Source organism: Dermacentor albipictus, chromosome 8 (assembly GCF_038994185.2).
Source record: "Dermacentor albipictus isolate Rhodes 1998 colony chromosome 8, USDA_Dalb.pri_finalv2, whole genome shotgun sequence".
In the NCBI taxonomy this organism is placed as follows: Eukaryota; Metazoa; Arthropoda; class Arachnida; order Ixodida; family Ixodidae; genus Dermacentor; species Dermacentor albipictus.
Window position 1 is genome coordinate 94,097,164 of NC_091828.1, and position 26,176 is coordinate 94,123,339.

Below are 26,176 nucleotides of genomic sequence, written 5' to 3' on the forward strand. Positions count from 1 at the left end.
TTTGTGACTTGGAAGGGTAGGAAGTACCGGGCTCGCAGCGTCAAAGAAAGGAAATGCGGACAAGACAGATGACTATTGTTGTGTGGCAAGGTTCGATCGAACGGGTGCAATTTTGTTTAACAGTGCAAGCGTAATATAAAAAAAAATTGCCAGTGGCTTTGCTCGGCTATGCTAGGATATACGTAGCGAAAGCTAAGGCATAGCATGGTTAGCCTTTGTTAATCTTGATTGCAAGTACAGGTTATTCTGGTTGTTTAGCTATGTTGCCGCGTTTAGCCAGTCGTTCGGCGCGCTGTTCGTCTGTTTCCTGGGCGATTCGTTTCCTCTTCATCTCGTTCCGTTGTCGATTCCAGGTCTCTTGCTACTTATAATTGTCGCCGTCCAAACTGCCGCCTCAACTGTGGTTGCGGCGCACGCGAGCTCTCCTTTTCAATCCTCCGACATGTTATCGGGCATGCGACGCAGCTGGCGAAGCGAGCGGAGGCGAGCGCAACGACGAGGAACGCGGTGTGACGTCATACCAAACGGCGGCGGCGCAATACCTGCGACTCGGTGCTACTAGTGGCGCATGCGCAGAGTAGCGACTAGGGAGTGAGCGAGAAATATCCGCGGCGAGGCGCGCGTTGTGACGTCATGTGCCTCCTCGGAGCACCGACCGCCACGGCGAAATCGCAAGTTCGCGGCCAGTAAAGCTTTCGGTCTAAAAATTACAAACGAAGAGAGATCCTTCCTAGAACAGAGGCGACAGCTCCTTGAATGGCTACAGCATACACCGAAGGAAGATGTACTGCCTGCAGGCTTGTCGCATGCATGTCAAGTGCTACTCGTGCACAAGACCCGTACCGGTATTGTGCTTACATAAGGATGTACTTGCATGCTAGCATGCAACTAAGGCAAGAAGAGTCCTTCCGGGCAACATGGCGGAAGAACTACCATCCATATAAACAAACAAGCTGCTCGGCGTGCAAGACGGCAGCTGCACCAATCTTCCTGCATTTTCTATGCATGGGACCGCCCGAAGTATGCAGCCCTCCGACAAAAGCACCGGGTGGCCTTCGAGGAGTGGATCTGACCCTCTGCGGAGGCCAACAGTGCCCCGCGAGTGCCGTTTGCCTTTGATGCGGAATCGAGAATTCTCCGCTTGGTGTAACCATGCGGGGAAGCATTCCTTGGTGGCTGGCCTTGTCCCCACCGATTCCCCAACTCCAGCACCCTTAATGCTACCGAGGGATAACTGCATAGCTTGAGCATGGCATCAGGCGCCCTTCTGGACATTTGCATTATAAGTGAGGGAAGTTGTTCACTGCGTAGTTACTGGCTTTATGTGAATTGCAAATTTTTTTACAATAAGAAGAGGTTGATACTATTAATACATAAAAGTGATGAAACAGAGAAGCGCTAGCTGACGACTGCCAACAGAAGGGGGAACACCGCCTGCCAGCTCTATGGGAACAAGAATTGAGAGTGAACAGGAGAAAGATTGAGACGGTGGGGCACAGTGAGTGCAGAATAAAAAAAACGGGGTGGTAAGCAACACAACAAATGGCATGCATGTGCATTGTACACTTATAGGGCAGAACTTAATGGTGCACAAAGTGGCACAAGAGAGAGCTAAATGTTATTAGGCCATAATCGGGAGTGAAAATGTGTTGGTTCCAAAAACTATAGAAGGTCTCTTTTGTGCTCGACTACATTTGGTTGCCATCGCCAGCGCGAAATATGTCGTCCGTTGTAGCACATGGCAAGCACAGTGAGTGGTAGTCTCTGCAAAGTACAGTGCAATAGGAGGTCAAGAAATGCCACACGACACACTCGTAGAAAAACCCGTAATGTTGAAACTTTTATTTACAAGAAAGGCCTCCAGTCATGGCGGTAGAATAAATGGGACGGAGGCACCAGTGTCATCGTGCACCGCAAAGTCGCGAGGAAAGCCCAACGTTCTGCAGAAGCGCGCTCAAGGCAGTGCTTATACAAGGCTAGGCAGGCACCGGGCGGCTTGCTTTGGGGGTCAAATGCAAAGTAAAAGCTTGTTCGTTGCCATTCAGCATCCCCGCTCTAAATGCCACTTCCACAAGAGCCAACAATGGGGCATCGAGCAGAGGACTACCATGAAATTGCACAGCTCCGCAAACTTGTAGCGGCGACCACTTTCTCTGCAACACCATTTCTCAAGAAGTTCTTGCATACACGCATGTTCACACACAATAATTGTGTACTAGGTTGTAAACACGTAATGCCATCAAAAAGTTGGGACATTTTTTTTAAAAACCCTGCATAGAACACAATTTTTCTTTTAAAAAAATTTTCCATTTCGTCCTAAAAACTGTACAAGAAAAAAAAGAGAAAAGGTTGGAAGCCTCTAAACAGGCATTGTCGATGGAGTCCGAAACAGAAATGGAGTCCGAAACAGAAATGGCACAGCACAAACAAGCCAAGCAAGCAAGTGAAAGTTTGTACGTGTCTACACTTTCCAAGACTTGGGACTGGCAAGGACAATGCATAGCTTTGTCATCCATTTCCTCTGGAGAAGAGTCAAAACCGATGCAGAGAACATGCAAAAAGGCACCAGAGTGCTGCGTGTCCACAACCACATTGGCATTCTCTGTTAATAGCTGCACAGAATTAAAAAAGCCTACAAACAAACAAGAGCTTGTCTGGAACCACAAGGAACCGCGCCAATATGCATTCGAGCGGTAAAAAAAAAATTTTTACCACATCTTGCCTTTGCACGTTATACGGTAAAACACACAATGAAACAGAGCCAAAACGAGTAATAAAGGCATTAATTAAGGTACTAACATTACACTGAAATGTGATAGCCTACTCGTAAACGTCAATTTGCTCTACGCTCACTGAAGCGCTCAACTAACACAAAGCAGTAACAGAGGACTCAATCTGCCCTTATTATACAAGCGTAGTAGTCAAGGTAGGACCTGTTACTTTGATAACCGTTTATAAAAACACTGACACAAAAAGCAAAAATGCAGAGGAAGGGGGGGGGGGGGGGGGAGGCATGATAGTACACTGTTTTACACTTTCAGAAGTACAGGTATGACTTACGGCAGAAACTGCACAAATTAAGCAATCTCAGTAAGGAATGAAATGAGGCATCTCTTGAAGTGTTAATGTGTTTACAATCCTGTCTCTTGAAAGAAAAGAAGAGGAGAAAAGGAATGAAGAAATGCCATCAAGTTTTTACAGAAAGGCACATGGAAATTAGCACGGCAAGGCAGCTTTAAAGTATAGTGCTCGCGGAGTGAAATGCGTCAACTTATGGCTACCTAACGTGCATACTTTCACTTGTAGTGTCTGCAGTTAGTGAGACGTTGGGCCGACTTTGACTCGTACGCTTAATTCAGAGTCTGCATTACCTATGGCATCCAGATTCGAAGCGAGATAACATGGGTACCCCCTCTAATAATTAGTACTTTATATTAGCAAGTGTTTCCCCATCGCGTTTTGTTCCATGGCGCTGTACGTCGCCGCTCGCCCAGATTTCAGGAACAAAGTAGATACATTGAAAGAGGGACTTCATTGCTATGCAAATTGCCAGACGCAGCATCAAGCTCGTGCCGTAGTTTGAACTGTGTATTGAACACTTTAACAGAAATGTGCAGTTTGTTGCTGTACTAACATGGCAAGGAAACTGTCACTACGATGCTGCACAAACTGAAAATCTGACACTTTTTCAATAAAGAACCCCCCCGCCCCAGGAAAACAAAAGAAAACAGATGCAGCAATCGACACAAAGCACCTCAGTTAAGGTTGCTGAAACTTTTAAAGGCCATGAGGTCCTACCTTCAGAACTATACATCCTTTTACAATCTGCTAATGTTTGTGTATAGCGCTGATAACACACTTGGCCCGTCAACAGGTAACAATCGATGCAATGCGCCCCTAATTTCAACCAGATTCATGCAGCAATGACAGGGCGAGCGATTGACCATGGAGTGAGTTAATCTGAAACTTGCTTTAGAACAACTATAGAATTATGAATTCTTCAATCCGGAGCAAACAAAAGCATAGTCCAAGTTGATCCGAAAGAAATTTTTGAATTGATTAGCAAGCAAAGAAGTAACATCAAGCCTAAGCTGCAGCAGCCTCCCCATTTTACCAACCCACATAATGCCAGTAAATTTATTCACGAAGTTCATCATAGTCAAATTTCATATAATTCAAGGTCATAGGCCCTTCAGAAGTGTCGACGTATTACCAGCGCCTGCAACCTGCTCTTTACGATACCCCATTTATGCCTCAACACCGAATGCCAGCACCGCTGGTTGGCTCCACTACTTGTTGCAGCAATGAACAACAGGCAGCTCTATTCCAATACGCATCAATTACCATCACCTATTACTATCCCACTGAGGCATAGGAGGGAGGTATAAGGCTACTAGTGACAGCTGGTGGGGCACTTGTTCAACTAGCTCTTACGGTAATACGAAGTAGTTATCTACTTCCAATGGTTAGGTACAGTCCTTCACGATAACCTCAACGCAACCCTACTTCACTACCCTCCACCAGGAGGCACAGCAGCATACTTCGGTAGGACACGTCAAAAGATCGTGCAGTTCCAAACTGCACAGCTCACTGATGCAGTACACTAACAACAATGCGTGCCCCTTTGGGTCACAACCCTTTGACGACGACACCAGCCACAGCTGGCCAACAAACAAGGCACGCAAAAACAACAGCACGTACTGGATGCAGCCCGCAATTAGTACCCTGCAACCCTTCCTACGTTTTCTGGCCACCTCAAAGTGCAACAGGACAGCGGCGTAGCTTAACAAGATTTAAAAAAAAAATGCTTCTTAGTCTCTTTTTGGCAACATCACCTACAGCGAAAAACGAAAACCCACACTCAACCACCTACAACTAACAGACGGTTAGGTCACACACACAAAACTTACAACTGTCCTCAGGTGACCAAAAGACCACTAGCAGACATGCATGTAATCACACACCCACACATAATCAGTCATGTGATGACGCAACAGCAAAAGCACAACCATGATAAGTGATAAAAGAAAAGAAAGTCTGAAGTCCTCTGGAAGCACTGTTTCATTTGGCATGGTGTCCTCACGTCACGAACGCGAGAAAATTTTTGTGACCAAGTTCACCGACACGGCCACGGAGAGAGGAACAAGAGTTTGATGCATAAATAGAAAAGAACGCCACAGTCCGTAGTCAGTCTCTCAGTTTACAGGTCAGTTCGAAGCAGAGAACTTCTCCTCAAGCCATCAGTTCCTGCTTCTAAAATAATTCCATTGAAATACTAAAACAGCACGTCCTCAACACTCAAGCAAGTTGAATTAAAAGAATAAAAGCATAGATGCCATAGCATTTGAAAATTAGGCTAATTATTTACCAGTTTGGCACTAAGGTAGCATAAATTTACCAAAATTTTGAATAGCTACCTTATAAATAGTGGCCATTTGAAATCTCTAAATATTTAATTTTATGGCAGAATAAGTATGGTTATTGGAGCTTACGTGAAGAAAGCACTTTTTCAAGGCCGCTCAGAATGTCCACCGCTAACCCGACGTGATCAGAAAGGCGTTACCATTTCTGCAACTGCTTCTTTAAATATTAATTATGCTTTCTGGAGGCATTGCTGCTGTAAAAGAGGCATAGGCATTATCCCGAGAGTTTGCAAGTTACTCTGTCACGATGTCTTGCAGTCATCTAACCGAGGATATTTCCTCCTCTGGCTGCGTGCCAACTTATCACTTTGATTTTCTTTAATTACGTCATTTTGTTTTGCCAGCTAGAATTGCCACGTTTGCATAGCTAAAGCAACACGTTTTCTTACATTTGACACACAGAAAAATAACCTGCCTTTCACATATTAATGAAATTTTCTTAAACGCATCTCCGTTATTTGTCCAACAATATTTTGAACATTACTGCTAGACTGCCTAGAATAACTGGCTACTTGAACAGCTGCAGCGGCAATTGTTCTCGGCAACATACCTAGAAGGAGGCTCAGGAGAAAGAACAATGTCAGCTAAAATATGGTACTGCTACACTTTTTCATCGGTTTTCATTCCCTCGACAGAACAGGCTCAATCATTAGCGCAAGAGAAAATGTCAGTCAGACATCTCCTTGCCAAATTTCACGCCCGAATCGGCACCGGCAAACAAACAGCCGCCCAAGAGCAGAAGCCGTCAGAAATCTACAATGTTAACAGGTATATGGTGTCAACCCCCTGCCTCTTGGTTTTGCCTTCCTTTTTTGGCTAACCAACCTTCTGCTTATGGCAAGTTTAATTGCCATTCCAGTCTTGCCACTCACCAAACCTGGCTAACCTTGATAATATTCCCCTTTCCTGTCTTTTCCATAGAGTTTCCAACAAAATAAATTACAGGGAATCCTGGCACCAGTCTTTATGGGAAACCTGCAAGCACAACAGTTTGGCCGGCAGAATGATGATCGGTACACATGGATTTGCCAAAACTTGATCTTTCAGGCCTCGAACAGCTTGGCAACTTTGCAAATTGCTTGTTTTTGAGAAAACACCGCGCTACAAGTGCAACAATCAGCAACGATAATTAGTCTCATTGCCTACTGCATATATAAAACTAAGGTTGCATAAGAATTCAGGCCAATAAAGCTCAGTAAACAGAGCCACTAGGATGGTTTTCTGCTGAAAGCACGAGGATCAGACAAATCCCAGTACAACCATAATTCGCGTGGAAGATGACTGATTGCAACGCCAATTCCCCCTAGTTAGTCTAGAGGAAACTACACTCCCTCACGACGCGGCAGGCACATGTACGACAGAACGCACAAAGAAATTGCAACAGGCTTCACAAGTGCTGAAGCAGTGGCAACTGTGATGGCGGTAGCTTGAAGTGAGCTGGGCGGTACTAGGAGCCAAGTTGTTGAAAAACTTCTACTTCCGTCTCAACACACGCGCACGCACACACACACACACGTAAAACACACCCGCCGAGCACAACGAGAAAAATGAAGTTGCGCCGTCTCAGTGAAGCAGACGGGGTATCATCGTTCGTCAAACGCACTGTCCAATCATATTTCAAAGAAAAAGCAGCTTCACTCAGAGAAGAGCTGTCGGTGGGAGATGGTTAAGCATTCGATGTCTTGAGGGGTTGGTGGGGGTCGCTATTTTGCCCAGTTTGTGAAACATCACAATTATAGCAGAAAATAAATTTTTTAAACGCACACACCTATAATGGGAGGCTTAGTCTTCCTTCTTCCAACAAACTGCCACTTCTAACACTGGACGTCACACAGCAGCTCAGAGGGCATTCGCTCTTCGCACCGGCTTCCCCAGCACAGAAGCTGGTTGCTTTTCGACGACACTAACAACACAAGCACGGCGCACACCAGGCCGATTACCAAAATAAGGGAAGGCACACAGTTTTTTTTTTCATTCACAACGTGTAAGCGACCCTGGTTGTGTCCACTAGAAGGTCAGGGGTGAACACACAGCCGGTGTAGTGGAACCTTGCACAGTAATGGCACCATAATGACGACGATGACCATCACAAGTCAGCACTAAAGAGAGCACGGTGAAACCGTTGGATTGTCACACATTTCACATGGATTTGGCAGCAGCAGCAGTATAACTTGCACAAACAAGGTTGGACGACGCTCTTGAGATCTCGTACAACGTTGTCGGAGGCACGAGGGACCGAGACGATGCGACAACAGTGGCGGCCATCTTTGTTCAGTCAATCGGCTCGACCATGGCGAAGATCTTGCCCTCCCAGAGCGGCAGGACTTCGTTGTCGTCTGAAATCTCCTCAGACACCACGTCGGTTCCAAACTCCTGGCAGGAACGCCGGAAGAAGTACCTGAAGAAGTGAAGGAGGAAAAACAGCCACGAAACGTTGCACTCGTGAAAGAACAACTGTGACAGCTGGCACAGCAAAGCTGCTTAGTGAGAAGTCTGGCATTGCTGTCAATGGGTACCTTGACTACCAAGTTCCCGTAACGTTCGCAACCTGCTAGTGAGTAGTAAGAATCAACTTGGAAAGCGATTACCGTATTTACTTGTGTAAGGCCCTCGCTTTTTTTTTTTTCAGATTCCTTTCTTTTTCGTGGGGTATGGGCCTTACGCGAGGCTGCCCTATGGCTGCCCACCTAAGCCTGAACTGTGCTCAATGCCATGCAGAATAATGCGACCCCTGGTGGTCGAACAGGAACATTCTTTAAGCTATTGTCCTCGTGTGTACCACTGCCCTTGTCATTTGATGGTCTCGCTGAATTCACTGGCTCCCTCTCGAGGCTTGTTGTCATAAGTGCTGTCTGTCCATTACTGTGTTGAGATTTCTGTTCCCCCTTAAAAGCTAAATAACTATGTGACAAACCGGCACACCAAGCGTTTTATGTGCAATTTTCTTTTCACAGCGATACAGAAAAAGCGCAATGCAGCTGAACGACAAGCTGTAGCATAGCCGAAGGCACTTTGGATCTGTGGCAAATGATCTGGCGATGATAATGCCCGTGTCGGCAGAACAATAACTGGTGCCATCTAGTAGCGGCTTGCAGAAAGTAACCAGCATGTGACATGGCCCCCGAGACTGGAACAGGGCACGACGCACCTCATCTTGAATGGCATACCCACGGGTATGCACATGACACACTTTTTCAAATTTTCGTGCTCCCAAGTGGGGGGTACAAACCGCACACAAGTAAATAAGGTATGTCCCTGTGCTTTCTTTGGGTCTGAGAAGGTTAAGCTGCACCATCATGAAAATGCCAAGACATGAGTGATTTGGCTTGCTTCATATGCGGCTTGGCCTAAAACTTGGTCACAACACTAATAAAGACAAGTGTCTGTAGAAAGGAGCTGCCCAAATGTCGCACAAGATTGGGCTGGCCTCCCTGAATAGAGCCGCTGCTGCCATTCCCCACCATGTTTTCCTTCTACAATGCAGTGAAAAAGCATGTGACAATTGGCTGTGGTACGCAACAATTGGGCACATGTTACGAGAGAATTAATGGGCAAACACAATTGCCTGCTGCACTGTCATACCCACCAGCAGCTGTCTTCAACTGTAACACGACCGTCACCTACTCTGGCCGACCGATCGCCGACAACTCTGACCAAATGTCACCGACTTTCATGGCCCGACTCCCGTGCTCACGTCTTCTGGTCACGGTCACTTGCTCACCTGTAGTTTCCCTTCTTGCTGATGAGAGACTTGAACTGGCGAAGCGTGATGTCTCGGCCGGCGAGCTTTGTGCGGTAGGGCACCGTCTCCCCGGAGTAGCAGTAGCCGATCACAGTCATCTCGGTGGAGGGCGAGGATGGGGCCTGGACCTGCACAGGGGCAGGGCACAACCCGCCACCTGGAGCTGCCTGGGGACCGGCCCCAGCGACAAGTCCTTGCTGCCCGCCTGGTGGAGGCCCACGCGCCGTTGTCTTTGGCCACTTTCTGCGAGAAATAAAAAAAAAAGAAAGTGGTATGCAGCAAACAGCAAGACCTGCTGTGAACGCAGAAGTGTCAGCCTTTTCTGTCACAAATTATGACTGAACCTTCTTAAAGCTTCACGTTCCGCACAAAATCCAAGTGAGATACGATCCAATTGCGCCCCACGTGCCGTATGCTTTCGTTTCAAGTGAAAGCGGGCAAGGGTGAATGGAGAAGGATAGTTAGTTAAATGGGGTTTAATGGCGCAAAAGCGGCTGAGGCTATGCTGCGCCAAACACGAGGTGTTTTAAAATACAGTTTATAAAGTCAAAGACTGTGTTAATAATCTATATTTTATGTAAAAATCCAGTGTCGTCTAAAAATTTACGGACGTCACAAAATGGGACTAGTGGATCATCGCCCAAAATTAGAGCAGGGTGTAACGGTATGTGTTGTTCATATAATTTTTTCAAGAGTGCTCGTCTGTGTGTTTCAATCTGCGTACATGTGAGTAATATGTGCATAACTGTTAGTGGCTGTTGACATTCGCATGTTGGTGTGTCTTCTTTCCTAAGTAGGTAATTGTGTGTGATGTGTGTGTGCCCGATGCGTAGTCGGCACAAAACTACTTCGATGAACCGCTCCTGATGATAGCATGACTTCCACTCCCCAACTATGGGTTTCGTGAGATGTAGCTTGTTGTCAGAACAACGGTCCCATTCGCGTTGCCATTTTACCGTTAAGGCTTTTCTAATTGCGCGGATGCTATCTTTGTATGGGAGTGTTGTGTTTGTAATGTCTTCGTGTGCTGCCATCAATGCATATGTATCAGCTGCTTCGTTACCCGGTATCCCAACATGGCTTGGGACCCAGCAGAAACGAATTGACCTCCCGTATTCATTAAAAGCCACCATGTTTAAAATGTCTCCAATCAGGGGTTCACATTCAGATTTCAGATGTAGTGCCTTCAGTGTGCTTAAAGAATCTGTGTATATGACTGCATTTGTGTGTTTATCAGCGATAATTGTTTTCACAACAACCCATATGGCGAAAACTTCGGCCGTGAAAACAGAGGCGTATTGTGGCAATCGAATACTTTTTTCCCAATTTTCCGTTATGACCCCCACACCCACGTGTTCTTTCGTTTTGGAGCCGTCGGTGTAATATTGCACGTTATTTTTATATTTCTCCTGAAGTTCACGGAATTCTTGTGTAATGTGTTCGCGTGGGGTGTCTTTCTTCTTTAAATGTGTCAATGTCCAGTCACATAACGGTTCAAAATCGCACCATGGGGGCAAACGCTGTGGCTTTCTGGCAACCTCGAGGACTTCGCAAGGAATGTCATAATCCCGGACATATTCCTCATATCGCAGGACAAGCGGTTTGATCATGTTCGGTTTATTTGTATAGTGTAGGCGTGAGTTGCATTGTGTGAGGATGTTGTAGCATATGTGTTGTGGTGATGACTGAATTCTTAGTACGTAGGAAAAAGTGAGGAATGCTCTGCGGTGCTGTAAGGAGGGTTCATTACACTCGACGTATAAACTTGGAATAGGTGAAGTTCGGTAGGCACCACTTGCCAGTCGCAGTCCAAGGTTATGTACCGAGTCAAGTTGTTGGATGTAGGACTGTCTGGCTGAGCCGTAAACCACGGAGCCGTAGTCTAAAAGGCTACGCACAAGAGACCGGTAGACACGTAAAAGGCATGTTCGGTCGGAACCCCAGTGCTTATGAGACAGAATTTTAAGGATATTTAGAGCTTTATTTGCTTTAATCTTCAGTGCTTTTATGTGAGTTAGGAAGTTAAGTTTGGTGTCAAAGGTTACTCCTAAAAACTTATGGTCTTGTTTCACCGGCAGTATGGTGTCGTTCAATTTTAGGACTGGATCGCTATGTAGCCCTCGTTTCTGAGAGAACAAAACAGTAACTGTTTTCTGTGTGGAGAAACGGAAACCATTTTTGTTAGCCCATTGTGTAAGTTTATTAATTGTTATCTGGAGCTGCCTCTCACAGGTTAGCAAATTTGAGGCACGGCAAGCCACTTGGAGATCGTCTACGTATAAGGAGTGCATAAGAGACGACGGTATGATCTTATTAACTGTATTCATTTTTACTATAAAAAGTGTCGTGCTGAGAACACAGCCTTGTGGAACACCATTTTCCTGTTTAAAAGTATGAGATAGTACTGAGCCCAGACGTACCTGAAATGTTCTATTACTCATAAAATCAGCTAGGCAGTTCAGCATTTTACCCCGGATGCCGAGGTCAGCCAGGTCTTTTAAAATTCCATATCTCCATGTGGTGTCGTAGGCTTTTTCTAAATCGAAGAAAACTGTTAGACAGTGTTGTTTGTGTAAAAATGCATATCGAATTTCATTTTCTAGACGGACAAGATGGTCAGTGGTTGAACAACCCTTTTTATATCCACACTGATGGGGGTCAATGAGGTTTCTTGATTCTAAAATAAATGAAAGTCTTATGTTGATGATGCTTTCATATGATTTTGCCAAACAGCTCGTGAGGGCAATGGGTCTGTAGCTGCTTGTGGATGTTGGAGATTTACCGGCTTTTAGAAACGGAACTACTATTGCTTTTTTCCACTCCTCGGGCATTATGCCAGATTCCCAGATTAAGTTAAAAAATTTAAGCAGAGCTTCTAGAGATGCCTGAGACAGATGAGCCAGCATGGCGTAGTGAATGCGGTCGTGACCTGGCGCTGTGTTTTTCCCTGCAGAAAGAACTCTGTTTATTTCTTGTTGTGTGAGGGGGGAATTGTATGGTTCATTTGATGCACCAGTTGTGGGCAGCTTCTGTTTTTCAGCAGACTGTTTGTATTGTAAAAATTCCTTTGTATAATTCCCTGAACTGGATACATCACGAAAATGTTCTCCAAGTATATCTGCCTGTTCTTGTATTGTTGTTTGTGTGCCTGGACTTGTAAGTAACGGTATTGTGTAAGATGAGTACTGTCCTATAAATTTCCTCACCTGGTCCCACATTTGTTTCGATGTTACCGTACTATTAATTGAGGAGATGTATCTTTGCCATGATGATTTTTCAGCATGTCTTCGAATGAAACGTGATTTGGCTTTGGCTCGTTTAAAGTTTACCAGGTTGCTATAGGTGGGGTACCTCCGTAGGATTCCCCAGGCCTTATTTTGTTCTTTTTTAGCGTCGGTACACTCCTTCGTCCACCAGGGGTTTAGCTTTTTGTGCACTATGCCCGATGTCAGGGGTATGGCCTTTTCTGCCGCACAGATTATAACCTCGGTGATTTTTTGATTAAGCTCGTCAATACTAAGCCCTGGCGAAAAGACAGTTTCCACTTTCGCGTTTTCCATAAAAACCTGCCAGTCAGCGAGCTGTATTTTCCATCGGCGTGGTCTTGTTACTAATGTTTGTGGTGATGGTAGGAGTTTGATGAGAGCGGGTAAGTGATCGCTACCATATGAGGTGTCGAGAGCTTCCCATTTAAAATCGGTAAAAAGAGAGGGCGAACAAAGAGCTAAATCTAAACAACTAAATGTGCGGGAAGTCGGTGAGAAGTAAGTTGGCGCACCTGAATTTAAAAGGCAGATATCATTGGATAAGATAAAATCTTCAACCAGCTGTCCTCTGGTCAGTTTTGACGCTGCCCCAAAGAGTACAATGAGCATTAAAATCCCCTACTAAAACAAATGGTTCCGGTAATTGTTCTGTTAAATTTTCTAACTGTTTAGTAGTGAAGTGGGTGTGAGGTGGAATATACAGTGAGCAAACGGTGATGGTTTTGTAAGATAGAATGGTGACAGCTACGGCTTCTAAAGGTGTATTTAATTGGACATTTCGGGTAGGAGTGCCGCCCTGCACGACTATAGCCACTCCGCCTGACAAACGGGTGGAACATTCGCGGTCCCTTCGGACAACGGTGAAACCTTTGAGAATTTGACTATTTTTTGGACCGAGATTTGTTTCCTGAAGACATACGGCAACTGGTGAAAAGATGTTGATGATATCTTTGATGTCACCTAGATTGTGCATGAGACCTCTACAATTCCAATGAATAATAAAAGCCATTTTAAAATTGAAAGGTAAGAATTGGCACTATGGAATGAATAAGAGGTGAGATGTTAGGTGACATGGAATTTAAAAGGCTTATACAAATGAGCGATAACCATTAGGTTATCGCTTTCTTATTCTGAGTGGTTATGGGGATCTTGTCCCTCTTACCGCGCTCAAGAGAGCGCTTGTCTTTTGGTGTCAATGACACCGGGGTTTTTGCACCGACCTCCATCGCTCTCTCTGAGGCGCTGGAGGATCGAGAGTTAGGCGCCGAGACACGTGTCTCGGGCCTTGGGGTTCGCTTGATCTTAGGGCCCTGCGGGACTGGTGTCTGCAGGGCGTTTGAAGAGGATGGAGCAGCGTCGGCTGCTTCCACCACGGGGGCGGGAGGGGTCACTGCGGGACCACTGCGCGTGGGCTCGGAGGACTCCTGAAGCCTCTGTGACGCTGCACCCATCTGCGTCACATCGGCGTAACTTCTTCGCGGAAGGTACGACAGCCGCTTTCTGGCTTCATAGAAAGAGATTTTTTCTTTGACTGTTAGAGCAATTACTTCTTTTTCTTTCTTCCAGCAAGGGCAGGACCGCGAATAAGCGGGATGATCTCCCTTGCAGTTGACACAAAGTGGCGAAGAGGTGCAATTGTCAGTTTGGTGATCGTTCGAGCTGCATTTAGCACAAGTCGTTCATCCTCGACATGCATGTGAAGCATGTCCAAACCTTTGGCATTTGAAACATCGTCTGGGGTTCGGAATATATGGTCTAACATTTACCTTTACATAACCTGCATCCAGCGAGGTAGGCATTACACTCGTTCCGAAGGTAAGTATTACATGTTTTGTGGGGATTTCTTGGTCGTTCCTGCGGATGACAATTCTTTGGACCTTGGTAACATTTTGTTCCTGGAAACCTTCCAGCAGTTCTTCGTCGCTTAAGCCAATAAAATCTTCCTCTGATATTACACCCCTGCTTGTATTTAATGTTCTGTGCGGTGAAATTGTCACTGTTGCGTTACCAATACTGGTAAGTTCTGTGAGCTTTTGCGCTTGGTCTTTGTCATTGAGTTCTAGGAGGAGATCCCCGCTAGACATTTTTGAGGCTTTGTATGTAGGTCCGATTTTTTCTTTTAGACACTTGGCCACTAGGAATGGAGAGAGCTTTCTCACTGGTACGTTGTTTTCACTGTGCAGTACATAGAACTTAGGAAATGATGGAGCGTTGCTCCGAAAAGAGAACTGAAACGTTGCTTCGGTGCGGCATCTCTTAAGACGCCGATCATAGAGAATAGAGGCTTGCGCTGCCATGAGAAAAATGTGTATGTTCGGCAACAGCGCCGACCGCCCACCATGGAGCCCAACGAGGGGACGCGGCAGAGCTTGTGTACAAGTCTGTACGACGCCAGTCGTATGCCGTCGCTATAACCAAATATGGTGTACCCAAGGTAGGATAGCCACACAAGGTTAACCCTAGCCGCCGTGGAGAAAGGAAGTAAATGGAAGAGAGAAGAGGACAGGAAAGATCAGAAAGTGAGAGATAAAGACTAAGATTTGGGGAGAAAGAGACAGGAAGAGACGACTGCCGATTTCCCCCGGGTGGGTCAGTCCGGGGGTGCCGTCTACGTGAAGCAGAGGCCAAAGAGGTGTGTTGCCTCCGCCGGGGGGCCTTAAAGGTCCGAACACCCGGCATCGGCTCAACCCCCAGGATCCCCCTTTCCCCGGACACGGCTAAGCCGCGCACAGCTACACGCGGGAGGGTCTAACCCTCGTGTGCTCGGGTCCGTGGTGTCGCAACACACCAAACGCCTGCTGACGCAGACGCCCCTGCGGGGAATGGAGAAGGATGGTGGCTTGATGAGCACAGTCTTCTCGTGGGACCAACGGAAAAGGGGGAAGGTAGTGTGCTTGTAGCAACATGATGAAGCACAGGCAGAGAGGGGAGACAGACAGACACTTACCCGACATTATGGGCACGCAATGTGAGGAACATGGTAAAAAAGGCAAAAGAGCAGAGCTTGACAAAGGCCCACATTCCCTCTGTTAATGGGGGTGGGGGAGCAGTTGTTAACGGGAGGGATAGGAGGGGGGGGGGGGGGGGTTAGGTTGCCACCATCTCCTTTTCTAGCGTGGCTGAGTGCATACGCAGCCCACATGCTTTGTATGCAAGGTACAGTGAAATCTCGATATAACAAACTTCAGGGAACCACGGTGAAGTGTTTCTTGTTCTGAAAGAGTATTATAGCGAAAGCCCCAAAATTTAACGCTCCGCCCATGAGCCCATAAGTTATCGCCATATGAGCTATCCACGAAAACATCGCAGCTGGCTCCTGGCACGCGCTATTGCTATTTTCCATAGATTCTGCCGGCACGCGCTGCCGAAGCACCCTATAATAAGAGTGACGTGCACAAAACAGATGCTGACGCCGAGAAAACCACCGTATAATACGGAATATAGGTCGACCCCCTTACATTGAAGCAAAGAAGTCAACATAAAAATGATAAGGCAAAAAACTTTGTTTATTTAGTGGTGCCGCCAGAGCCGTCACCTGCTCATTCGTCTGAGCTGTCTGAACTCTCGTCCGAAAACGACTGCTTTTCGCTGGCTGCGTCCCACAACATGTCATCCTCGGTGCCGTCCAAGGAGTTGCTAATGCAACGCTTCTTGAATGCCCGCACCACCAAATCGTCCGGCAGCAAGCGCCAAGCCTGCGACACCCATGTGGCCACAGTGGCGAGAGGCGGCCTGCGCAGCCGGCCGGTTGGAGTCGTCGGGTTGTCGCCGGCCATCCACTGATTATATTGTTCACGGACACGGTCTTTAAAGGGCTTGTTGAGCATGACGTCCAGTGGCTGAAGGGTCGAGGTCATGCCTCCCAGAATGACGGCGAGTTCTGTCCTCCCGTCGCGGAGTGCCTGCTTCACACCTGCTGTCAAGTGCCCGCGAAAGGCATCCAAGACGAGCATGCTCGGACACCGCAGGAGTGCGCCGGGTCGCCGATTCCAGACGGTCTTAATCCAATTGAGCATGAGGGCCGCGTCCATATAGCCCTTTTCATTCACGCGAACGACAACATCCCGCGGGAAAACCTCTTTCGGCAGCGTCTTCCTCTCGAATATTATGTACGGAGGCAGCTTTTTGCCGTCAGCAGCACACGCGAGCATCACCGTGTAGCGCGAATGCTCGTTCCCCGTAGGCTTCTTTTGCGCCGCGTTCACACACTGTGGTGGGTGACGGCATGTCGAACCACACCGGCGTTTCATCAGCGTTGCCGATCTGTCCCAACATGTAGCCATGCTGCTGCCGGAGACGGATAACATAACGCTGGAATTCGACCAGCTTGTCCTCGTATGCCTCTGTCAGCTTCTGGCAGATTGATGTGCGCCGTCGAAGTGCAAATCCCTTGCGTCGCATGAAGTGACGAACCCAATAAATGAAGCCCTTGAGTTCTTCCTTGGGCAGTCCGGATTCTCGGGCGATCTCAATAGCTTTGATGCGGATGAGTTCCGCTGTCACTGGCAAAGATCTGGCACGATGCTCGCGGACGAAGTCCGCCACCTTGTCTTCGAGCTCCGGGTGCAACGCGCGGCACCCGCGAAAGGACCGTCTTCCGCGCGTTGCAGGCAGACAGCTTGACTTTCTGTGTTCGGCAGTACCGGACGCTTTTTTCCGACACGCCGAATTGCCGCTGGGCAGACATGTTCCCATGCATTTCAGCATATTCGATTACTTTCTTCTTGAACGCCGTGGTGAACCGACGTCGAATACTCGTACTCATTTTGCGGGTTGTCGGGAAATTTAGCTACGCCAGGAACGATCGCTGCACAAAAGGGAAGATGGCGTCGGTCCAACAGCGTAGGCCGCGTCGGTCACCAAGGAGGCGATAACGATGCGGATGCCGAAAGGTCTGCACTCGTACATGTTGCCAGACGACTATTCATGTTGTGCCAAGGGCCGGTATATAAGTTGTGGGGTGACCTTTTAGTAATATTCTTTTGAAAAAACCTTGACCTATATTCCGCACTATACGGTACATTACGTGCATTGAAACAGTTTCCGCTGTATCAGCAATAAATAATATCGTTAATATCGGCAAGTTTACAGCAATAACGTAGCCATGTCCACTTTGAGGGGACAGAAACAGATGGGTGCGCTTAGCTGAAAGTGACATAGAAACATATGGCAGGCATGCTGTGCAAACTGTGGCATTTGTCTTCACTACTACCTTGATACGGCACATTTCCGCTAAGGGCGGGCGAATATCTTTGCTGTGTTACAAGCGTTGGCGTATGAATAGGGTACACTTCTAACGTATCAGTGTAAACGTGGCTACTATCGTTGCTGATCGCGATTTGTTGCATGCCCACGAGAGCAGAAGAGAAGAATCGAAAGACGCCTTCGTTGTTGTTGCTGACCACAACCATTATAAAGCCTACACATAATAAAGGCAAGTTTGGTTGCAGCTTTCTTTTTGTCATGGAAGTGCGGAAAAGTGATAAAGGGAATGAAAATGGGGCATCTGCTTAAAAATGTTTGGTGCGTGCAGACAGCTTGGTTTGTCTTGAAGAGTCGTTCGCGTAGTACTCGACAGGTGGCAAGTGCGATCACTACACGGGAAATAAACAATACGTATCGAATTTTGACAACAAAATTCAGGGGTGCGATCATTATGCGAGTAAATATGGTACATTAACTGTGCAAATTTTATTTAAATTGTTTCAAAAATAAAGAAGGTTTTTGAAGTGCCTCGTTATAGTGAATACAGCCACAGGCTTCCTTTAATGTACACAATCCCTCCCACATAACTGTGCCATAGAATCTGTGAAAGCCAATTAAGTTGCAACCACGGTATTTCTTCTTTCAATCATGCACAGTTGCGAAGAACATCTTTTAGTTATAAGCAAATCATACGCCAGTGGCTCAGTGCATGCATTACACAACCATGCTAAACAGCGCAAAACAGTCATTATCCGACACTTCTGTTTGGTGCGACATCCTCCTTGACTGAGCTCCAAGCCACGCTGGTGTGAGGAACACTGGACTGCAGCACAAACCAAACTACCCTACAGCGGCAGTACACCATAGCAACCATCGAAGAAAAGTCCAACAAAAGCACAAGAACAGCGAACGGAAAACCAACGATACTGGCTATATCCGTGTCTATGCCTACTCAGCCGACTTCCAGGATAATGATGATGATGACTATGTTGGCTTGCGCTAGGCTTTTGTATCACTTTTACTACCGAAGAAGCATCAACAGAAGGAAGCTTTCATTGTTAAATGTCGCATGGCACAGGATGGCGCAACGGTTCTGCTCTTGGTGCAATTTGGGGCAACTGGTACAAGTGTTCCAGCAGCAAAGCTGTCACCAACAGTCGGAAGCCATTCAACGGTACATATCATTAGGTGACTTCGTTAGAATGTTGGGTTTAAGTGCGAAGTCCGACAGGTCAAACTCACTTGGCTTTTGCTGCCTGCTGGCTTCCACTGTAGTTCACCTCCAGCCTCCGGCGTGCCTCGACAAGCTGCATCATTGTGTCCGGCGGCTGCTGGGTCGGCGGCAGGCCGGACTCCTGGGATCCCCAGCCGGAGCCTGGGACAGAGCCGCAGCCAGGAGCCACGCCGCATGAACGGCTTCGGGACGTGTTGACGGAGTTCTGCTTGGACCGCGACGAGGTGCCCGAGGTGGTGGACTTCTTGTGGCTCCGCGACGAGTCCTTCTCCGGATCCGGGGGTCCCAGTGGGTAGCCGGGAACCTTGTGGTTCAGGATCCAGTTGTTCACCCTGCAACACAACAGATTAAATGAACCTCACATTGCAAACCGTGTGTCACAATCATAACACATGCTGATTTGAAGTGCATTTCGGGTCAGTAAAATGGGCTTTCAAAGCAAGTTTATGAAAGCGATTGCAAACTATATTATATGAGGCTCTCAAAGTGGGCAATTCCTGTGAAAGCGGTAAGGGCTCACAGGTTCACAAATTCAAACACTACAAATGACCCCTTACCCCCCTTATCGCAGTCCTCACTGTGGACTGTGACGAAGCGGTGGTGTGCGAAGAGGTGCTTAAGTCGATCTTTGTGTTTCAAGCTTTTCTCTAGGTGAAAAAAAAATGTCAGCCAAAGCTTCATCAACCTTTACAGTAAGACATGAAGCTCCTTTTTGGGCAGCCAAGTAGATGAGATGGCACGGGCAACTAACCTCTATCAAACCTGGTTGAGCCTCTCTCAATACAGTAGACACACTGTTTTTCTTGCCGATCATGACATGGGTATTGTCCGAACACATAGCCAACAGGTTTCCAATAGGCGAATTTTGAGACTTCATCTCGTCCTGAACCAGATTTGCAATCTCGTGACCCGTCACTTCCCCTTGCATTGTCCCAAGGCAAAGAAGGCGGCTTTCAAATCTACTCGTTTCTTTAACGAAATATGTCACAACAATAGGGTAAAGCTGCCTATCCCTATTGTTACTGCAATCCACAGCGATCAAAAATGCTTGCTGTTTTAGGGCATCCAACAAAGGAGCCTACGTGCTGGCGGCTGTTTCCAGAACAATTGACCCCCGCCCAAGACCACCGCCCGAGTAGCTCAAATGCAACGCCAAACCTCGAGGTCGCCTTCGAGCGAAACTGCCAATTTTTTTTTTCCCTTGCTGCTACAAAATGTTCCACCACGTAAAAATGATGCCACACCAACTCGCACCAGCCGTAGGTTCCAACTCACCGCTCCGTCGCCCCCTGATTCACTGGCGGCTGCTCGCACACGGCGCTGGCCCCACTGTCCACACCGCTGTCTGACGGCTGCGGCCCACTCCGAAAGGTCCTCCTGGAGCCAGCATTCCCGCCAGACGTGGCACAGCCTCCCTGGGCCCTCCTCCGGCTGCCGTGGACGGCGTCGTCGTCGGGCGAATAGTCGCGGACTGCGCCACTGTCGCTGGAGCAGGCGTCCCGTTCCTGCGCGGCGGCGGCGAGAAGACGGGAGACCGATTGGAGAAAACCAACAACAGGAAAGTAAGGAAGAGAAATTTGAATACAACCCATCTATCAACCACTGCCAATGTTAATGGGAGAGCATTGGAACGAAAACCTGCCTGAAGGCTGTTCTGGAATGACTCACTCCTTTACTGCATCTTTCGTTCCATCCAATTTTAAGAAAAACACTGGTGGTACAATGCCTGCGAAGTATGTAGGCGCACTAGTGCAACTCGCGTCGACCCTCTGGCCAGGAGTGCGGCACCCACAAGGAGATGGGTGACAGAGCGCTTGGTTTGAAATTGCAGCTGGTTTTTGCAGCCCATAGCAGCATGACACTTTAAAGACACGATCGTTGGCGTGCATTGCATGCACTAAGCTTGTCAGCTCAAAATGGCCAGACCTGGTGAGGAGGGCCCTTTCTGCGCATGCCAGGCACACGAACCTTCTTGTGCCAGTGCTGGTGTCCCAGGACTGCATACGGTGACGCCATGGCCGGCCCAAAGCGGTGCCTCGGAGAAGGCGCACGTGGGGGTGTGTGCGAGAGGGGCGAGTCGAAGACGCGCGACACGTGCTCGTCCAGGATGCTCTGCGAGCTGACCTCCTCTGGTGGTATGCCCAGCAGACGCTCACAGAAGCCCGGGTTGTTGGCAGCTCCGGGTCCCGAGGTCGCACCGGAGCCAGGAACCGGAGCACCTCCGCCGGACTGCGGCGCAATGTCGAAATGGCTGACGTTAGAAAACCAGAACACCTAATGACATTGGGCTAGTTAGTAAAGACTGGCACTGAAACCATCCAAAGTGTAACAGTAAGCAAAGCTATTTTAGTCCAACGGCAAAACTTTGTTACCACGAACACCGGATTATCGAACTTTTCAGATTAACGAACTTTGCCAAAATCCCCTGCTGACTGCATATAGTTTCTAGGTAAAAGTATTTCATTACTATGAACTTCATTATACCAAAGCTTTCAGAACAATGATCGCTATCCAGTTTCCGTGTCATCTTAACGTCTCAGAACTACAAACTAATACAGTCGCCGACCGATTTTCCGGACTCCGAAAATTCGGACGTGCCCGATTATTCGGTCAGCTTCGCGGCACCGCCGTTCTCCCCATAGACCATAATGTATAACAACTGCCGAAAGTTCGGACACCTTGCAACCTCTCGTCTGATTTTTCGGACACTCCTTGAGCCAACTCGGTCGAGAGCACCATGCACCGACTCTGACTGGTGCATGGTTCGACTTGCTGAACGCCATTTTTGTTTTGAACGGAGCTTCCTTGCTGCCCCACGAAGTGGCGCTACTGGAAATCCCTGCTCATCATCATCGTTTCTGCCTGGTTCGATAGAGTGGCTCTGCAGCAGTTCCGGTTTCAGCTTAGTAAGCCATATCAAGACAATCCAGCAGCTGATTTGTTTCTTCGCGCACGACGCTGCGAGCAGCCGCGTTTTTTCGCGTGTGTGACTGGTGTCGGCACGGGGGTGTTTGCTTTGTGTGCTGTGTCGAGGTTTCGGTGATCCAACGTGGCATACGGAAACATCGCGTCAAGTGTCTAGTGGCGCCGACAGTGCCCGCGCAGACTGCGCTGCGGAATGCCGGCAAGCTGGTGCCGGGAGGCCTAAGATTTGTCGCCTTCCGATGTGCTCCCTACCGACGCGGAAAATGTTCTGCCGAGACTTGCGCAGTGGTTGCATTGCGATTCGGGACACCGTCTCATTGACAGTTTCACAGGTGCTGACACTGCTGTACTGACATGCGCAGAACTCGACGACGGCGAGATCATTCGTCAGGTTTCTGCTGCACCGCCGGACGATGACAGAGTCAAAAGTTGACGCACCATGTGCTACGCTGCCGTCGCATGCGGAGCGTGTACAAGCAGTGACTGTGCTTTCAGCCGCCTATAGTGACCGTACGACCCTCTCCGAGGTTCAGGCTTATCTGATTGCGCGTAAACGGAACAGCGTGCAACGGCGCATTCGCGATTTCTTCAAGCCTACTGCCGAGCCCGAATAAGTGCGTGGAAATAAAGGATTTCACTTTTTTTTTTTCAAAATCTGCTTTATCGGACACCTGTTTATTCGGACATTTCCGCAGTCCCCGTGAGGTCCGAATAAACGGTCGGCGACTGTATTCAGAATTCTAGAGATACATGGATTTCCATGTATCCTTTATGGCAGCTAGAACAGAAAGTTAGCAGACGACAAGGTGCAGAAAGCGGATGCCACGGCACATGGGTTCGGAAAACCCGAGACGGCACTGGAGGAAAGAAACGCTGGGACAGGACTTTTTGTTTAGTTCTTTCTTTTATTGCGGAGGCAACAACACATCAGGTTTTGTACGCATGCTCCGCCCAGACACAAGCAATGCCTAGCAACGAAGGCACATCTCTTCCTCCTTACTGCACACGCCTATTCTTTCTTTGGCGTTTTTTTCAGCGACTGAACCAGGTACGAGCGCGGTGAATTGTAAACCTTCGTGCTTGAGGGATTGCTACACGGTTGCACTTTCCAGTGGGTCATTTACAGGGGCTTGCATTTTGGAATAGTTCAGGTTTCCACATCGAGCCGGTGTCCACGGCAAGGAATGTGAAAAACAAACACACAAACAAACAAACAAAAAGAAGCATTAGGCGACATGGTGCTGGTTATTTGTCAGTGGTTTTCTCTGTGTGAGCGTCTCTTTAGCCACACCACTCTATATACGTTGCTGTAGTGGAATCTGCAAAACATAGCAACAGCGCGGGCGCTGTTGCTATTTGTTGTGCTGTTGCAACAGCGAGGGTTTTCCTGGATAGCTCATAAGGTGACCACTGATAAACTAATGGGTTGATGAGTGAAATGGTTCATTTTGGGGCTTTCGCAACATCAACCTTTCATTACAGTCTACGCTCGTTGCAACGGAGCCGCGTACAACATACTTTAGGATATAACAGACCATTTTTCAACCCTTGTTTACAAGTGTGCCTATTTTATTAATGCAATGATGTTCACTTTTAACAGACTGCGCTGCAATAGACTATCGGCTACAGTGGACGAAATTAGCGTCAATTTTTGTCGAAATCGGGCATATAAAACAGACTTTTGCCATGTCTACATGAGCGGGCAACTGACTTGCGAGGGTCAGCCGACGATCGCAGCTCAAAATCTTGCGCGCAAGGGAGTGAGGAAAGCGGGGTGGAAACGTGCCGCCTCTCGCACGCAAGGCAAGAGGGGGGCTCTACTCTGGTCGCTGTTGTTAACGGCGCTGCCGCATGGGCGCCGTATCTTGAAAGTGATCTGCGATGTGGACAAAGTGCACCCAGTGCCGGTAGCTTCGCATGTCCTGTGTTTTTGACGCTTAATTCGTGTTGAAGTGAAAGACAGCACGAAGGTCAATTCGCTCGCTGCCGCTGCCGCGCTTATCTTAATTTGTTATCGCAATTGATACTTTGCCTTTCGGGCGAGACTGCGACTTTTTTCTTTGTTTTTTTACTCTGGACGTTGGTCACTCACTCTTTGTGATAAAGTTGTTAGATATCACGACGAAAGTTTCGGAAATGAGGCGTCTCGGATATTACGAACTTCGGATAAAACGGACATTTTAGTCAGATTATCAGGGTCCGTTGTAATGAGAGTAGACTGTATAGCGAACAATTTGCGGTGGCACCCTGAAGTTTGTTATACAGAGATTTAAACGTATATGCTGTGCTTGTCTCTGCATCCTTTCCGATCTAGTTGAAGCATTATCATTGCATGGCTGCACCTTGCAATTCCATACCTGGCAATCCGAACATTAAACTTACTTGAATTCTTAATTTTTCCTTTTTACCAAAAGGAAGGAGGCAGCCACACAAAGCTTACTAGAGTAGCTTGACAAGGTGGTTTTTCCCCCAAAATGACAGCAACGGACGGTTGACAGAGCAACAGGACAATACACAGTAAAGGATGCCCGGACGAGCATTTAGTAAAATATACCATGTACTACACAATTAGGCAATTAAAGAAAGACCTAGTCCGCAGCTTTGCAGCACTTTGCAGCACTACTGCAATGCGCCTCCTCCCATGATTTAACGCCAGTAATACATGCACATGATTGATCTTAACTTAAACACGACTAAGCACTGCTCCGTAACTGTTGTCACTTCGTGTCAAAACAAGGGGGCAAACTCATCCTACGTGGTATCAAAACCTGTAGCTCTCCGGTCCACTAGATGCACGAGTCAAAAACAACTTTTGTGATGGTGTAGTACATCTTAGCAACAAGGCAACAACACGGCTGCTGGAAAAAAAGGGTGGGTGGGGGGGAGAGGCCACTGAGCGATGGTCGTCCAAGTCAAGCGATAGGTTCGTCAGTGTAAAACTAATGCTATATCCAGTCGTGCGTGATGCAAACAAGTAATGACACGAAGGCAACAAAATCGAGACAGCGTGGCAACCACGGTACGACTACAGAGATGACGGTGCGACAAGATGGAACGACAGCATGACAACGATGATGATAGCACCATGGCAACATTGGAGTTTCTGCGCATGACATAATTTCAAGCACGTTATAAGCTGCCGTGATGTTACAGAGACACCCAGATACCAACCCCAGAAAGTGTTTAGTGCAGTAAAAAATAAATAAGAACCAGTGGACAATAGAACTGACGTCACAGATCAAAGGCTAGTTCATGACAAAACCTACAGTGGCACATCTCAATGACTGCACCACCTGTGTAGTTCCCGCAGCATGAAGTTGGGTATAGATTTAGAACAGGCTGCCGACAATGAGAGTAACGAAACTTGCGAGAGCAAGCATGCATTTGGTTGCCATCGGCAGCCAGGGCTGTTCACTGTGGTGACTCACCGAGGCAGAGGCCACCCCAGCACCGACCATGGGGGGTCCCCGAGGTGGTGCCGACGGGAAGTCCTCGGCCTGCGCCCGGTGGAAGCGCTCCAGCCTTTCACCGCAGTCCAGCTGCTTCTTCACCACGTGCAGCTTCTCGATGATGGAGGTGGCAAACTTCTCCGGGTTCTTCTCTGCCAGGCTGTACGGGTGCTCCATCTGTGTCCGCTGCAACGTCAACAGGGGGAGAGAAAAATGTAAGTGGAACAGTTTGTACAAGAAAGCCGCTACACCTGGTCAAACCCAGAAACAGAGCTGCTCGGTGGTAAATATCGACGAGGTAATGGCTCATGGTGAAAGCAAGAGAGCCACAATGCAAATTCGCACGCGATCCGCTGATGCTGCATACGGCAGTTCACGACACACGGTATGTATGAACAAGCGAGCGGTACATGGGCTCCACCCAAAACCAGTGCTTGTAATACTTTGCAACATTGCAAAGAAAGTTGAAACAAACGTCCTTGCACAGGCCTTCTGTTTTACACAAACAATGCCAATAGACACATGTCTATGTGAGCATGAAATTTGCCGCAACGCCGTCTGCATTGTTAGGTATGTTGACGGGGCCCGATGGTTGGGAGGTGGTAGGCTTAGCTAGCTGGCTGTTGGACGTGCAGCTGGCCTGGTGTGTGATGCGGCTGCAGCTCGTAACAAAGCAATTCTATTTTTCAGCATAATTAATGTCCGAACATTGTGTTGCGTTTAAATAAATGTGCAAGTAGTTTTCTTGGTGTCGGCTGCGGAGAGCACACATGCTAGGCGAGTGAGGCAAGCCAGCTCGCAGGGATGATCGCAGTGCTGCCTACCTGCGAGAATCCCGTTACATCGTAGCTCTCGATTACGACAACGATTTCGTATTGGGTACTGCGCATCATAATAGGCGCACTTTTCAACATCACCTAATTAGATATTTC

The 26,176-nt window shown here is 47.8% G+C and overlaps 1 protein-coding gene across 2 annotated transcripts in view; it reads right to left on the reverse strand.

Moving 5' to 3' along the window:
* Nucleotides 1–1,815: 1,815 nt before the first annotated feature.
* LOC139048856 (axin-1-like) overlaps nt 1,816–26,176 on the reverse strand; it is a 38,392-nt gene continuing 14,031 nt past the window's right edge. For both annotated transcript variants that reach the window (XM_070523731.1, XM_070523732.1), the window contains exons 7-12: nt 25,224–25,430; nt 20,839–21,099; nt 20,146–20,375; nt 18,879–19,202; nt 9,145–9,408; nt 1,816–7,821 (exon numbers count right to left, since the gene is read on the reverse strand). In XM_070523731.1, the coding sequence (XP_070379832.1) occupies nt 7,695–7,821; nt 9,145–9,408; nt 18,879–19,202; nt 20,146–20,375; nt 20,839–21,099; nt 25,224–25,430 (1,413 nt within the window). In that variant the 3' untranslated portion in view covers nt 1,816–7,694. The remainder of the gene's footprint in view (nt 7,822–9,144; nt 9,409–18,878; nt 19,203–20,145; nt 20,376–20,838; nt 21,100–25,223; nt 25,431–26,176) is intronic.